Source organism: Rhinatrema bivittatum, chromosome 1 (assembly GCF_901001135.1).
Source record: "Rhinatrema bivittatum chromosome 1, aRhiBiv1.1, whole genome shotgun sequence".
NCBI lineage: Eukaryota > Metazoa > Chordata > Amphibia > Gymnophiona > Rhinatrematidae > Rhinatrema > Rhinatrema bivittatum.
Genome location: NC_042615.1, coordinates 419456176 through 419472980, shown reverse-complemented (window position 1 = coordinate 419472980; position 16805 = coordinate 419456176). Strand labels below are relative to the sequence as shown.

At 43.7% G+C, this 16805-nt stretch overlaps 1 protein-coding gene across 1 annotated transcript in view; it reads right to left on the bottom strand.

Annotated features, from left to right (window-relative positions):
• The window catches only part of POLR1E (RNA polymerase I subunit E), a 107301-nt gene extending 90729 nt beyond the window's left edge, over positions 1-16572 (bottom strand). Inside the window, 1 exon segment of the mRNA XM_029603068.1 lies at positions 16394-16572. Coding sequence (XP_029458928.1) covers positions 16394-16499 — 106 coding nt within the window. The 5' untranslated portion in view covers positions 16500-16572.
• Positions 16573-16805: the final 233 nt, after the last annotated feature.

Sequence of the window (16805 nt, the reverse complement as noted above, 5' to 3'; positions counted from 1 at the left end):
CATGGACCCTGTTGCTGGTAAGGCTGCTGGCAGCTGGGTTGATATTGTTGAGGCTGGTAAGAAGTATAAGGCCGATATGTGCGCCTAGGGTAAGGTTTCCTATAAGAGGCAAATTGGCATCGAGACGATGAGCCTTCATGTGGTGTGGTCACAGATAGCACTGCCACTTTTTGCTCTTTTAGCTTTGTTATGGTTTCAGTGAGCCTGTCACCGAACAGGTTTGTCTGAGCGACAGGGAAAGTTAGCTAGCTTATCATGCACATCGTCCCTTATGGCACTTGCCCTCAACCATGCCAGTCTTCTTGCTGCTATGGCATTAGCCGTGATTTTCGCAGACGTTTTGAACCCTTTTGTAGATGGAACGTACAAGATGTCAAAAGGCCCTCCTCCATGTCATAAAATTCTTGGAGAGGGATATTGTTTGCAGAACCCTGTTGTAAAATGGGTTTTAAAGATTGCAGGCATTCAAATAAATATTGTGCCACATAAAATTGGTTTTGAATCTTTGCATTTAAGATTCCTGATTGGAATGCCTTCTTTGCAAAGTCATCTAGACATGTATTGTCTCTTCCCGGTGGGGTATTCGAATGCAGCCTCGATTTCTTCACCTTCTGCATCGCTGATTCAAAGACCACCGATGCACGTGGAAGTTGGACATTCGCATAAAAAGGCGAGTCTCGCATTCGATACTTAAGATCGGTTTTCCTCGAGGTTGGTGCCGTGGAGAAAGGAGAGTCCCATGCCTTTTACATCACTGATTCTAACACTGAGTGAGAGGGAAGTGCTGTGGGTTCAGCTGGAGTATCAAATATTTTGAGGATCCCAAACATTTCTTGCCTAGGGTATGGTATCTTTCTAGTTTCCACATCTAATCGTTGGCCCACTTTCTCTAAAAATTGAGAATACATAAGATACTCTGGAGGGGACACTGGCTCTAGTGGAATTTCTTGTGGATCAGATGGATATCCTGTTGATGACCCTGGCGAGGAAGACTAGCTAGGGGAATCTCTCGGTGGAGGTGAGGGTCTCCTGGGCTGATTCTTTGGCAATGGACCTGGTTCAGGCGATAAGGGTGTCTCCGACAGTTTGTCAGGTGGTGGCTGGTATTGCTGCTCCTCTGACATAAGGAGTTGGGATAAGATATTTGAAATTTGAGAAATAGTTTCCAAAGCAGAGGCCAAAGCTAGGGGTGGCCTCGGTTGCAGCTGGAGCCCCGATGGTGATAGTGCTGCATGGAGGATATCGCTGTCCAGTCCTCTTGGATGGGCGATGTCCCTCGGTGGGCAGGTAACTTTTGGGTAAAGTGGATCCTGCAAACCGGAACTGCTGCGGCGGTGAGAGGCTGCAGATAACCCCGAAAAAACTTCAGACGAGGTTGAAGAGGTTCCGGAGAGTTGTGGAGGAGACGGACTATTACAACTAACAGTGGTGAAGGATTTCTTTGCCTTTTATGCCCAGTTGGATTTTTCTTGGGCTGTTTTCTTAAAAGGCTGCGTTGGCAGCGTCGGTGGAAGAGGCTCTGTGCCAGGTTACGTCGAATGCCTCAATGGAGTCGCTAATGCGCGGTTGTTTCCAATTGCGACACAGCATCTGTGCATCGGTGCGATTTTGCTTCGATGCGCTGACGCAGACTGTGGTCACAGCGTCTGTGGCACATCTCCTGCGCTGTGCGATGGGAGTCGCTCTTTCTTCGGCGTCGGGTGTTTTGGACCTAGAGGGTCCTCGGAAGTGGCCCTTCGATGGGATTGGGCCTTTGGTGCCCTATGCAGTCCAGGGGACAACCTGGCTGAAGCTTCAGAGGGGGCATAAGAGCCCGATGTGTTTTCTCTGAGCTGGGCAATGCGTGCAGCTCTCCGACGCTGCGCCCGTGGGGACATGCATCGCAGTCCCTGCAGTTTACCTGGTCATGTCTGGGGCCGAGGCAGATGTAGCAGAATTGATGTCCATCAGTGACAGACATTATTTTACCACAAGCGTAAAAAACTTAAAGCCTGGTGGATGAGGCATGTTAAGTTATTAAGCGTTCTCTGTGGTGTTCTGCCAAGTTTTTTGTCATTTTGTCACTTTTTTCCTCACAGAATATATTTTTTCTCAGAGGAGATGAGAGCTCCGTGTGCAGTCAGTTGCGCGGAAAAAAACAGACTGAGGAGCCTCAGGGAGGCAAGGGAACATACAAGAAGGAACACCTCACTAAAAGACTTTAGTGATCTTAGAGAGCTCCGTCACCTAGTGGCAAGGACAACGTACCCAGACAGCATGGCTAATTCAGCTGCTTATCTACATGAAAAATTACATCATCAGCGTGAAAGGTAGCAAGAGCCTGAGCTCCTCCGTCAAGAGGTTGAATCAACGCAATATCTTAGGCATCCGTGCGCTAACACCACCTATTTCTCTACGATTTACTCTTTAAAGTCTGGTAATGTCTGTGAAGAAAAAAATCCATCAATAACCACAAATTTTCTTATACGAAATCTGCCAAGCACCGTGAGGCCACACTTGATAATATGGCGGCTGTAGAGGGTTCTGAAGTGGATGCAGGCCTTGAGATAGTATCTGTGATTTCTGGACCAGAGCTACCTGTGAGGAATTTCACAGATGGTTCTGTGATTTACGGCAGGACATTAAAGTGCACAAGCAAGAGATAGCTGCACTGATCGCAGAAATGAAGGAAGAACGTTCGGATATGGGCCATAGGATCAATGAGATGGACATTTGAGTAGAATCGAATGCAGAGGAATAACAGCGCATTTGCAAAGAGAAGAAAGATACAAAAGCTAACTGAGTTGCTTTCTGAAAAGCTGGAAGATCTTGAAAATTGCTCACGTAGGAGCAATTTATATTTCAGAGGCATACTCAAGTCTCCAGAATATGCTAATTGCACAGACATGGTGGTAAAGCTTTGATAAACTTTGTTTTTTGCCAACAGTAGCTCTGACAATGGCCAGCTGCCACATATTAAAATCGAAAGGGTGTATCACTCGTTGCGCCAACAAGCCATGGGACATAATTGCGTGTTTCCATTCTTACGCTATCAAAGATCAGATCTTTACTATGGCCTGGAAGCAAAATATTTGACAATGGGAAGGCCATGAGCTGGCTATCTTTGCGGACATTTCCTCCATGACCCTGAGGAAGTGACAAGAGCTTCAGGAGATTACAAGCTTACTACACAAAGAAAATGTGCGATATCGCTGGCTGCACCTGTTCAGCTTATGGTCTGCAATGAATGGAGTTTCTCATCGCGTGAAGACGTCAGAAGAAGCTGCTGTGATTCTAAAGGATGTAGGCTTTTCAGTGCCTAATTGGTGTTCTAATTTGACAGCGCTGAGGCAGACCTGTGAGACGCCTCCATGGTGGCAAGCGTAGCAAAGGAAGGAAGATGGCCGAGACAAAACTCAGAGGGATCATCATCTAAGGATGCCACAAGAGTAGCAATGATTATTGCTGTGACTATTGCTTATTATAAATGAGCTGGATTAAACCAGTATTTAGATGGTCTTGGTAGAGAGGCAGGAGTTACATTCATATTTCTTGGTATACAGAGGCTCTATAGTTACAGGGAAGGGGTTTCCTCTGAATATTCTGACCATCATAAAAGATATATTTATGCCTAAGTTTATGATGTCATTATAGTTATATTTGGTTGCAACATTGTGTGTATTACTTGACAGGGAGGCTAGCTAGAGGCTTTCCTTTATTATTTCCTCTTCAGGTTTTCTTAAGACTTGTGATTTGATGACTACAAATCATGGAGGGGGGGGGGTATGGGGTATCTGTTTACTTCTAATATGGATTTTCAAGCATATTATGGCTTTAGGCAGGGTCCCACATGGATATGTTTTTTTTGGGAAGAAGCGTCTGTCGGGGAGATCATGTTCGTAGAGAGCTGGCTTTATTCAACTGAAGAGGGAGTTGCAGCATTTGGGTTGGTAGATGGTTAGTTCGGAACTTCACTAGGGCATAGTGGTGCCTTATGTTCTAAAGGTAGTTTTGGGGTTTGTTTGTTTTTTTATCATGGCTTCCTTTAAGGTAGTTTCACTGAATGTAAAGGGTCTCAACACCTTTAAGAAGCAAAGTCTCCTTTATAAGGAGCTAGACCGGTCCAAGCAACGATTGTGTTTCTGCAGGAAACACACCTAAAACAGAGATATGAATCCTTAATGCACTCGCACACATTTCCTGGTAGATTTTCGGTGGCCAGTTCTCATTTAGCAAAGTCTACTGGGGTTGGTATCTTGATTAGACATGATATAATTTTTAAATTAAAATCTTGTTTCTCTGACTCGGGGGGGGGGGGGGGGGTGTCCTTCTTAATGTTCTTATAGGAGGCAACATATTTTGTCAGTGTTTATGCACCTAACTCACCAGGGGGGCTTTCCTTGATACTTTTAGGGAAGTTTTGCAGGAGATTATTGGGGGTGATTTCAATATTACTTTGAACCCTGCTTTAGATAACTCCTCACACCAAAGTACTGATTCCCATCATTCTAGATAAATGTCTAATCTCCCAGGGGAATTCAATAGATGTACGGAGGTCCAGACATCCCAAATCGAGAAATTTCACGTTTTTTTCCGTCTGCACCAATCTTACACTCATCTAGATTTTTTTTTTATTGTTAAAAGGCATTATAAATAGGATTGTGCATGCAGATAGAGAACCAATAATGTGGTCAGATCATGCTCCTGTGTGGCTTACCATTTCATTCGCACACTATGATCAGGGACATCACTACTGGCAATTAAATGAGTCCCTTTTAGAGGATGATGATTTTGTTAACCAACTTACTACTTCAAGATTACCTAGACATTAATACTGGCAAAATAGCCCCGACTGTGTTATAGGACTGCTTAAAAGCTGTAGCACGAGGACCACCTTATATCCACAGCCTCTCATGTAAAGAAAATGAGGGAGGAGCGGAGGCAGTTAATTGCTAGGATAAGACACCTGGAGTCTTTATATAAGCAGATGATATCTTCATCAGAATATCGACAATTGGTTGTATGCCAACATCGCTTAGACTCTGCTTCAATCGTCTACTCTTAGTGTTGACTCGTCAAGTTTGTTTTTTTTGAGGGGGCAACAAGGCGTGGAAATTCCTAGTTCAAAAATTGAAGAAACGAATGGTGCAAAATAACGTGGTTAACATTAAGGATGCAGATGGAACAATATTAATGGAGAATAAAGATATACGGCAGAGATTTTTACAATTTTAGTTTGATTTATGTAGCCCCAATAACAAAATCTCCACCGAGGAAATAAGTCTCTATTTGGAGCAAATACCTCTTAGTTACCAGATTCTCAGAGGGATGCTCTAGACAAAAAAATATCTGAGCTTGAGGTGTCCATAGCTATAAAATCAGGGAAGTCCCCTGGGCTTGATGGCTCTACACCCCACTTTTACCAGAAACTTGCCCACATATTGATTCCTCCATTCACTAAGATGTATAATTCTTAAGTCTCAAGGACACCTTATTGCCCACCTCTAATATAGCAGGTATTACGATTCTGGCTAAACCTAGCTGAGATGCTTCAGTGTGCGGCTCCCTTCGCCCTATATCTTTGATTAGCCTGGATTTAAAGATTTAGTGAGAATTCTAGCTTCATGGTTAAATGGATTTATTGCTAATATAATAGACCTGGATCAGGCTGGTTTTATACCAAGAAGGATGGCCACCGACAATGTCTGTAAAACAGTCGATATTATGTGGTGGGTGAAAAAACAGACTATCCTTTCCTTGTTTCTCACTTGTTTTTATTTCAAACATTAGAGCAGATGAAGTTTGAGGAATATTTTCTTCATTGGATCAGTCAGCTGTATAAAAATCCTAAAGCCTATATTAAGGTTAACGGGGTTACTGAGATGTGTTTTTAGTAGGCAGGGGCACAAGACAAGGATGCCCATTGTCTCCTCTCCTGTTTGCCCTTTTTTGGGAGTCATTTGCTACTAGGATTCAGAGTAATATGGCCATTAGTGGTATTATGCTTGGGCCTTTCTCTTCCAAATTGTCTTTAATTTGTTGATGATGTTCTTTGTACATTAACAGATCCTTTAGAGTCAATTCCAGCAACAGTGAAACAGAAGCCTTTAGCTCTGTATCAGGGTTCCGAATCAACTGGGACAAGTCCGAAATACTGAATATTACAGTTCCCTGTAATGGAAAGAAGATACTTCGGGGAAATTCCTGTTTAAGTTGGCGAAACATAAGATTAAGTATCTGGGGGTTTATATAAGTAGCAGGGAGGATCTATTTAAGTTAAACTATGTTCCATTAATGGCTGGGATCTATAAGAATATGGAGGAATGGAATCGTTACCATATTTCCTGGTTGGGGAGAATAGCCACTCTAAAGATGAATGTGCTGCCACGAATTACCGTATTTTTCGCTTCATAAGACGCACTTTTTTCTCCCAAAAGTGGGGGGGGGGGGGGGGGGGGGGGGGGGGGGGGGGGGGGGGGGGGGGAATGTCTGTGCATCTTATGGAGCGAATATAAAAAAAAAAACAAAAAAAAACCCACCTAACTACAACCAATGTTTTTTTTTTGTCCCTATTCCCCATCCCAACCCTTTAAATTTAATTAACTACAACCTCCCACCCTCCTGACCCCCCCCCCTCCCAAGACTTGCCAAAAGTCCCTGATGGTCCAGCGGGGGTCCGGAGCGATCTCCTGCACTCGGCTACCAGTATTCAAAATGGCGCCGATAGCCTTTGCCCTTACTATGTCACAGGGGCCGACCAATGGCACCGGTAGCCCCTGTGACATAGTAAGGGCAAAGGCTATCGGCGCCATTTTGAATACTAGCAGCCGACGGCCTGAGTACAGGAGATCGCTCCGGACCCCCGCTGGACCACCAGGGAATTTTGGCAAGTCTTGGGGGGGGGGGGGGGTCAGGAGGGTGGGGGGTTGTAGTTAATTACATTTAAAGGGTTGGGATGGGGAATGGGGACCAAAAAAAAAACCAAAACATTTTATGCCCTATCCTAATTTGCTCCATAAGACGCACAGACACCCGGGAACAGAGCCGGTTTAGCACACCATTTTTTTTTTTTTTTTTAATTTTCCTGCTCTGAATTCTAGGTGCATCTTATGGTCAGGTGTGTCTTATGAAGCAAAAAATACGGTAGTTATCTTTTTCAGACGCTCCCAGTGGGAAGAATGGCTTCCGTGTTAAAAGTGTGGCAGAATAGACTGGTTAGATTTGTTTGGGGGAACAAATGTCTCCGGGTGACCAGTCGCGTTTTATTTTTACCTAAATCCAGGGGAGGCTTGGGGTACCCAATTTGGCCTGGTTCTATGCAGCATCTAATCTCAGGGCAATAGTAGACTGGCATTGCACAGACAATTCAAAACCTTGGGTAGTTTTAGCACAGGCCTTACTGGGCAAATTGCCTCTCTCTTCATTAATTTGGCAGCCTAAACAGGCTTGGGAAATCACCAGAGATGTATCCCCATCATTATCACTTTCCCTTTTGGTGTGGGATAGGTGGCGTACTCTTTTAGTTGGATTCAGGGATTATCATTATAGCAAATCTCTATTATAATCACCACTCTTTGCCTGGGTTGACGAATCCAGCTTTCCAAACCTGGCAATCACTTGGGATTTTAAGATGGGAACAATGTATGGGGCTTATCTGGGCTTATTAATTTTCCAACACTACAAGCAACTTATGATCTTCCTGACCAGGCTGTATTTCCCTACATGCAACTTAGCCATTTTGTGTTACACACAAAGATAGGAGACCCATTGGGCCAAGTTGTCCCTATTTTGAATCGCTCTGTAAAAATGTGAATAGAATAAAAGAGGTTCTCTCAAAACTCTAGATGTTTTTAAATTGTGATTTGCCATTCAAACCTTTTGTCAAATTCTGGGAACTTGATTTGGAAAGTGACTTCTCTACAGAACAGTGGTCAGCTATTTTCTAAGCCAAGGGACAGGTCTTATCTCCGCTAATATAACTGAAAATGGTTATAGTCTTGTACCATTGGTATTTGACCCTAACTTGTCTTCATAAGATGATTTCTTTTCATACAGACCTATGTTGGAAGATTGGGATTGGGCTCCTTCATTCATTTGTGGTGGGAATGTCTCCATATTAAAGCTTATTGGAGAGAGGTAACCCAGTGGTTAGTGAGCATACTTCAATTTCCAGTTGATGTTTTCTCAACTAGGGGAGGGACCCTTAGGTATCACCACAGGAGAGCGGGGCTCGTCTGTAGAGGTAAGATTTCTTCTTTGTTTGGAATTTTCTTTCTTATTTGGTTTGAATACTCTAACGCTGAGCAAGCGTGTATAGAGTACAGAACTGCTATGGAGTCGGAAAATACTGAAGAGCAGAGCTTCCTGCACAGGTATATGTACTGGTGCTGACATCAGACTGAAATCTGACTCCGTCTCCAACTGCTATCAGGAGCACACTATACCCATTGGTCGTGAATCCATCTGCTACACTCTAGGAAACATGCATTACTTAATGTCTCCATTTCCCAAGGAAGCAAGCATGAGCAGTTGTTAGTTCAGCATATTTGTGTAGCAGCTAGATGTGATATAGCAAGGCTCTGGATGGATTCAAGGGTCCCACACTTTTGTGAAATACAAGACAGGCTTAAGACGGTGTATACTTTATATAGGATCTCCACTGTTCAACATAAATGCCTGAACAAATCTGAGCGAGGGTCTGTATGATTTGTGGAGATTGATTGTTTTATTTACTTTGTTTCTTTCCTTTGCTTACACTGACCTGCAGATGGTGTCTCATCTTTAATCTATTCCATTTTGAGTCATGTATGTATGTCCATACTGGAAAGAAGGGAAGGGAGGTGGGAGTTTCTTGGGGTGGGGGAGATTATAGTTTTTACTTTGTTGGTTTGGCCTAGGTTTCCAGACTGTCATGTTAATAGATATCTGATATATACTTTCTAATATGGTGTGGGGGAAGCATGACACATGCTTTTATACTTTTGCATTTCTACTTTATTTGCTTTTCATATATACCTGGAAAACGTGTTTGGTTAATTATTGTTTTATTCTAGAACCATGTATAATATTTTTGGATGTGTGCAAACCATAATAAAAATTTCAATTAAAAAAAAAATGTTTCATGTGAAAGCAGGAAAAAGCACTGCAATGTTCACTCTCTGCTGAAACCACAGAGCACCTCATCAAAAAAAGTGACACTCTGCTCCAGCAGTCTACTACAAATCAGGAGGTTATATTAAATGGCAGATACTCCCTGCTTTCAAGATTTGGGAATTACTTTTTCATTAAGACTACTAGTTCTCCTATTCCACTGTCTCCTCCAAGCAACATGCAAAGTACTGCTGTATGTCTGAACACACAGAATATGATGGAAGATAAGAACCATAAAGGCTTTCTAGTCTAGCCAATTTCATTCCTGTAATAGGCCCAAATATGCTTTTCCGTTTACTCTCTGCTTATCCCATGTTTTTTTGAGCTCTGTTTTTGCCTCAGATATCTCCCTTAGGATGCTGTTCCATGCATTTTATCTTTCCATGATTAAATATTTTCTGTTACTCCAGAATTTACCCCCCCCTCCCCGAACCACATATCATGAACTGTTGGCCAAGAACTCCCCCCCCCCAAAAAAAAACACGAAAATTATTTTTCATTTTTTACATCATTTGTTCTTTTGACACACCTGAACGAGTAGAGAGAATGGAAATAGTTGTATGCAATGTGGGGGGGGGGGGGGGAAGATTGTTGTGCATGGACCAAGAGAGACATCTTGAGGTAATAGTGTCTGACGAACTGAAGATGCTGAAGCAATGTGACAAGGTGATAGCTAAAGTCAGAAGAATGCTGGGCTGCACAGAGAGAAGATTATCTAGTAAGAAAAAGAAGCTGATAATGCCCTTGTACAGGCCCTTGGTGAGGTCTCACCTGGAGTACTATATTCAATTCTGGAGCCCGTATCTCAAAAAGGATAGACACAGGCTGGAGGTGGTCCAGAGAAGAGCAACCAAAATGGTTTTGGGTCAGTATCGGAAGACTTATGAGAGGCTGAAGAATCTAAATATGTACACCCAGGAGGAGAGGAGATGCAAGGGAGATATGATACAGATCTTCAGACACCTGAAAGGCTTTAATGATGAAAACGTCAAACCTTTTCCAGTAGATTTAGGGGTCATGAAATGAAACTCCAGGGGGATGACTCAGAACCAACACCAGAAAATATTTCTTCATGACAAGGGTGGTGGATGCCTGAAATGTCCTTCCAGAGGAGGTAATGAAGATGAAAATAGTCAAAGAATTCTAAGAGGCATGGATAAACACTGTGGATCTCAAAAAGCTAGAGGATGGAAATGAAGAAAAGGGTGCATGGGAGTAATTTGCTGGCGTGGCGGTTACTACCCTTAATTAATAAGTCTTGATGTTTTTGATGCAACTGCAATATTGCTCTCCATTTACACAGCAGGGGGAAACCGGGAGTTGTATTCAGACAGCAATCAATGAGGGCCCGGATTTTTACATTCTGAGGAACTGATAAGCATGAAAGTAACCTACACGGAGTAGCAATTACAAGCCTTAACAGAAGACAAGGTATTAATTACTATCTTTAATCAATAAGCCTTGATGCTTGTGATGCAACTATAACATCACTCTCCACTTTGATGGTGGTGGGTGGGTGGAAGAGAAATTGGATTCAGATGACAACCAACACAGGCCCTGACTTTTATGGTCTGGGGTACTGATACGCAGACATTAGGGAAAAAGCACAGGACTGCTTCTAAGGCCAAGTCCATAAGCAAAACACGTTAGCACTGCCTGAATTTTCAAGAAGGCTCATTTATTTATTTATTTATTTCGGATTTTTATATACCGGCATTCTCAATACAAGTATCGAATCAGGTCGGTTTACATAGAACAAAACTGTCGCAATAAAGGCGTTACATTAAACAGCGTTTCTTAACACATTTTAACAGGGCTCATCACCCTGTTAAAATGTTGCTAGCAGTAAATTTTTTTTTATCGGCTATCATAAAGCTTGAGAATAAGTGCACAGAGCGGCAGTTGCTACCCTTAAGAGAAACATGCAGGTAAGCTGCACAGCGTGGTAAATACTACCATACAAAGCTTGCTGGGCAGACTGGATGGACCATTTGGTCCTTTTCTGCCATCATCATTGTTACTATGTAACATCTCAGTCTCTTCTCTAGGATATACATACCCTTAAATCTTATTTTAGAAGGTTTTTAATACAGGTTCTGTACTATATTGGTAGCCCTTCTCTATACTCTGTCCACATCCTTTTAGAGGTACTCCCTCCAGAATGAGACAAAATACTCCAGGGGAGGTCTCAATGACCTATGCAGAGGCATTATCATCGCTTTTTTCTACAGGTTACACCTCTCCTTATGTACCCTAGAATTCCTCAGGCCTGTTTGGTACACTGTGTACTTCTCCCTAACTCTGCACTTTTTTGCATTAAAACTTAGCAGCCAAGCACTCAACCACTACGCAAGTTCATTTACATCACTCTTCATTCTACCTACTCCCTCTGAGGTGTCCACGTTGATGCAAATCCTTCTCAACTACAAAGAGCCAGACTCCTCCACTATACTGTTCACAAAAATATTGAACAAACCAGCTCCTCAATCCATCCCCAAGGTGCACCTCTAAGCTGAAATTTGTCCTTGCCTTCTAATTTCCTTTACTTTAGTCCTAACAGACCAGTCCAGACCAAATGGGGGATTTCCTCCGACCAGCAGAGGGAGGAAGATGACCAATCTCTTTACCTTCACGGTGCCTTTCTATATAATGTGGTCCCATCGGAAGAGTCAGTAATCGATTGCCCAAGCTGGATATGTGTTCCTTCCTGCTACACCTGAGCACTAGAGTATCCTTCTCTTCCTGGATATGTACTGTGTTTGATTCTATCTACTCCTCCGAGTGACTGTAAAATACTCTATATCCTTGTGTCTTAAGGTCTGATGAAAAAAAATGCATTGCAAACAAAAAAATCAAAATTCAAGACTTAATGTCACTCTTCCCCTTCCTCAGGTTTTCACAGCGAAGGAAGTAATTACTTTTCCTGCTCCCTATATCTTGATATTTTCCCTTCTTTTATAATTACCGTAAATAAGGCATGAGAGGAAAGAAATGCAATGAAAATTCCTCTTAGGGTGGGTTCTGGACTGGTCTGACAGGACTAAAGGAACGGAAATTAGGGCTGGAGGGTACTGGAAGCCAATAGTAACAGGTGGGAGAGAGAAAAAGATAAAAAAAAAAAAAAAAAGGATAAAGTGCGTAGCTTGCTGGGCAGACTGGATGGGCCGTTCGGTCTTCTTCTGCCATCATGTCTATGTTTCTATGAAATTAGCAGGTAAGGACCAATTACACCTTCCTTCATGTCCTGCAGATCAGTCCAGACCAACGGGGATGTACCTAAGCAGCACTCATCCTGGCGGGAGTGCTCCATAGCTGCCTGCATCATCCCAGCGAACATAGCATCCTTCTGCTCCTATAAGTTTAACTTATAATGTTAATGAAGGAATGCAGCAAGGCCCAAGTAGCTGCTTTGCAGATATCTAGTGGCAAAACTGCTCCGGACTCTGTTTTTGATGCTCCTTGTGCTCTGGTGGAGTGTGCCTTGAGACCTTCTGGCACCTTCTTCCCCTTGAGCAGGTAAGCTGAGGCTATTGCCTCCTTAATCCATCTTGCGATAAGAGGCCTTTGACGCTGCCTCCTCTTTGAGTGGCCCTGCATACAGCACAAACAACCTGACTTTCTGAATTGGTTGGTGGTCTCCAGATATCTGAACAGGATAGGATCTTTCTTATATCCAGACCTTTCGTGCACGGCTTCTTACTCGCTCTCCCTTCTTTCCTAAAGCCTGGCAGGACCACTGCCTCATTCATATGAAAATGCAACATCACTTTGCATAGGAATGAAGGGACCGGTCTAAGTGTGACTTTGTCTGGAGAATAACAAATACAGGTCCCTGCATGACAGGGCTTGCAGCTCTGAGATTCTCCTAGCTGAACAGATTGCCAACAGAAACACCGTTTTTGTGTGAGGTACTTTATCAATGCCTATTTGGCTCAAAGGGGACTGTGTTAGTGCTCTCAGCACCAGGTTTAGGTCCATGTTGGCACCTGGTTTCTCCTCAGAGGGCGTACTCAGTTCGCACGTTTTAGAAATCTAGATATATCCACCTGAGCACCTAAAGGGACTCCTTTAATCTGTCCTCTGAAGCAGGCGATTGCTGCCACCTGTACTATTAAAGAATTTACCACTGGGCCTTTCTCCAGGCCTGCCTGCAGGAATTGCAAGATTACTGGCAAGTCTGCCTTCTTTGGATTGGCAGCCCGCTGTTCACACCAGTGCTGAAAGCATTTCCAAACTCGTGTATGTTCGGGAGGTGGAAGGTTTTCATGCTTTTAATAATGTAGAGATCTGTTTGGAACTCTATGCCCCCAGACCTGCACTCTGAAACATCGACACCCAAATTCAAAAAAAACCTAAAACCTGGCTATTCTTACAGGCCTACCCTTCCCTCAACAACCATCTTCCTGATGACCCTCTAAGCTGTGTATAATGCATTCCCTGCATCACCCTTTACAATGTGCTCCTGTTGACTTTTTCTCACAATAACCTTCTCCCCGATGACCTCGTGAGCTGTTTACAGTGTTCTCGATGTATTATCCTCACAATGTGCTCCTGTCGACTTTTCCCTCTTCCGCCCCCGGTTGAGGAACCGTTGTTCCCTGTAAATAGTTACCCAGTTTCCATTTGTTCATGTTTTTCTCTTGTATGCATCGTTTACTGTTCTATGTAATAGCACTGCCAAAATGTTCTATATATTGACACTGCCAAAAAGTTTTTAGTTATCTGTAAACCTACACGATGTGCAAATGGTTGTCGGTATATAAAAACCTATAAATCCTCTTTTAGCTGCCCCTTCTCTAACTGCAACTCCTTAGAGATTTTACAAATGAGGAGCACTCATTTCTTACTGTCTGAACAGTCTAACCACTCAGTCAAACGCAGTTCACCCTCTTCCAGCTCCTCCTTGTCCGATTCCCAGTGGAAACTATTTCTTCCCTTGGGCTGGGTTCATGGCACCAGGGAGACATTACGCCCTCCAACTCCCATCATGCTCTCTTCCTGGACGGCCTTTGTCTCATGCCCCTCGGGGCCTGGGGTTGCTGACTCTGCTGCCCCTTTAATACCAAATAGGCTTTATGAATCTTCTTTATAATGTGCACTGAAAACTCGGGGCTCCTGGAACCTTCCAACTCCAGTGACCTCTGGCCTTCCTGCCCTGTTTCCCATATCAGGGGTGGTCTAGGCAGGCTTGATACTCCTGGGGACCTTTGTGCTGGTGGAAGTGAGAGGACTGGGACCTGGGGCTATGACTAGAACACTTCCCTTCATCGAGGACTGCACTGCTTCTTTTCCCCATCACAGTTTTTACAAAAAGAACTCAGCATGCACCGCCCACACCTCCTCCCCTTCTCTAAACCTAGACTCCGAGGAGGAGAGGAACCCTGGGCCGAGACCTTCATCGCTGCTACTTCACGTGCTGGGAATCCCGAGGCCAATACTTGTGTTGCCCTGGGGGCAGGGAAGAGCAAACACCACCGGCTGTCCCCGAGTGCAATGCCCAGACTCAGCCCCGGCCTTCCAGGGAGGAACACTACCCAATTTCTGGGCAGCTCTTTTTTTCTTTTTCTTTTGACAGACCTTCCACCTACCCTCTGCTGGAGGTAAAGGACTACTTATGCCTCCTCTGACAGGACCACGTTATATAGAGAGATGCCGAGAAAGCAAAGAGATTGGTCCTCTGCTTCCCTCTGCTGGTAGGAGGAAATCCCCCATTGGTTTGAACTGGTCTGCAGGATGTGAAGGAATCCCCCTTTCTGTCCTCAGTGTAAATCCCATTTACCACTACCCTTTGTTTATAATGCAATCAATTTCTAATCCAGTCCACCACCTTGAGGTTCACCCTCAGGCCAGTCAGTTTATTTACAAGCCTCCACCAAAAAACAAAAGAAAAAACTTTGTTGAAATCCAAGTAAACTACATGTAGCACACATCCCAGGTCTAACTCTCCTTTCACCCAATCAAGGCAATTCATCACTCTCTGGTAAAAAAATAAAAATAAATAAATGCACTACCATGGATCCTACATCCCAGTTTTCAGCTTTCATTCTAGTCATACTTCTATGCACAGGATCCATATCTGTTTTTCTATCCCTGCAGATCCACTTCCATCACTCCCTGAGTGATCCACTTCCATCTCTGATCAATACTGATAAAACAACAACAGAATTTATATGAACACCCTCACTCTCATCTTCTAAAAGTGATTGGGCTCATTATTCTTGAGAGATCTGACAACATTGATCAGCATTTATTAGGGTTTAGACAGCAGGCCCAATAACCAGCTGCCCTATGTAACTAAGATCCAAACACTCCCTGAAAGGATTGTGGAGAAAACAATGCGCTTAATCGTGGATTTTCAAAACTGTGTGTATTGCTTTGGTCAGAAAAGGTATCTGCAGATAAAGGTGCTATTTTCAAAAGGAAAGTATGCACATATTGTTTCTTTGAAAAATTATATAAAATGATATAATTTATAATTATATAAAATCCACCAGCAGACTTTTCTTCACTTGCCTTCGGTTTTGAAAACTGCCCCTATAAAGCCTATATACATCTGATAGTGACCACCACCGTAAAGCAGTATTATTCAGTGTGGTGCACTGCAATTTCTCAAAGTATGCACCAGGGTATAATCATGTAACCAAGTTTATAGTCCATATTTATTTTTTTTAATCTTGTATTAAAAATGTCAACGTATTACCTTCCTTCAAACTTTTCACAACACTTTGATCCAGATCTGGTTTTACCTCATAACACGAATGGGCTTGTAGTCTTTGTCACAGACAAATTAGAAGTACAAGGCCTTGGAAGCAGAGGGTTGAAACCAGAACTGGAGCCCCTCATGAGAAATTAGAGCCAATTAGCAGACCAAGTTAATTGCAAGAACAACACTGCAATTAACTCGAGCTCTGTACTGCAACAATTTCAAGGATTTTTCCTACTTTGTAACTCGTAGTAGGTGGTCGCGTGCCCTATGGCCCTTCCTCGGGGGGGGGGGGGGGGGGGGGGGCTGGCCACAAGAGACCCTCGAGCAATAACCAAAAAGTGCAGACAGGGTGGCTCCTGTTCCTCCCATCTCCAAAATCCAACACCACATGAGTTGAAACGGTGTCTGCAGCAAATCAGACTCAGTGCCACCATACACCCGCCACGCTGAGTACCGCCCAATGCCCACAAAACCAACAGCACTCTTCTACAACAAGAAGCTCCCGAGACCCCGTTGGGAACGGCCACTTCCAAAAGTGACAGCAGCCAGTGCCCTTACCGAGCGCAGCCCTCTGTCCTGGCTGCGGGTCACCACAGTACTCCCAGCAAGCGCGTGCGGCCATCTCCACGCCGGGAACCGCACGCACCGGGGCGGGGCGGGGCATGAGCCGGAGAGGAGGAGTCCGACCCAGCGTCACCCCTGTTGCTCCTCCTTACGCTCACCTTGACCTCCTACCGAGCGTGGCTACGCTGATTTCCGTCTGAGGCTTGTTGCCTTGATCCGTTTGGGCCTTGGTTTTTTTTTTTAACTGGTTATTTCATTCTGGTTCTATGATTTGGAAATGAAGAGATGTGCAAGGTTTAGGATGATTATAATGTGTTTTCTTACTAACATCTTTCCTAGCGACCAGGCCTTCATTTATTTATTTATATAGATTTTTGTTTTCATTTATATTTTATTAAGCTTTTAT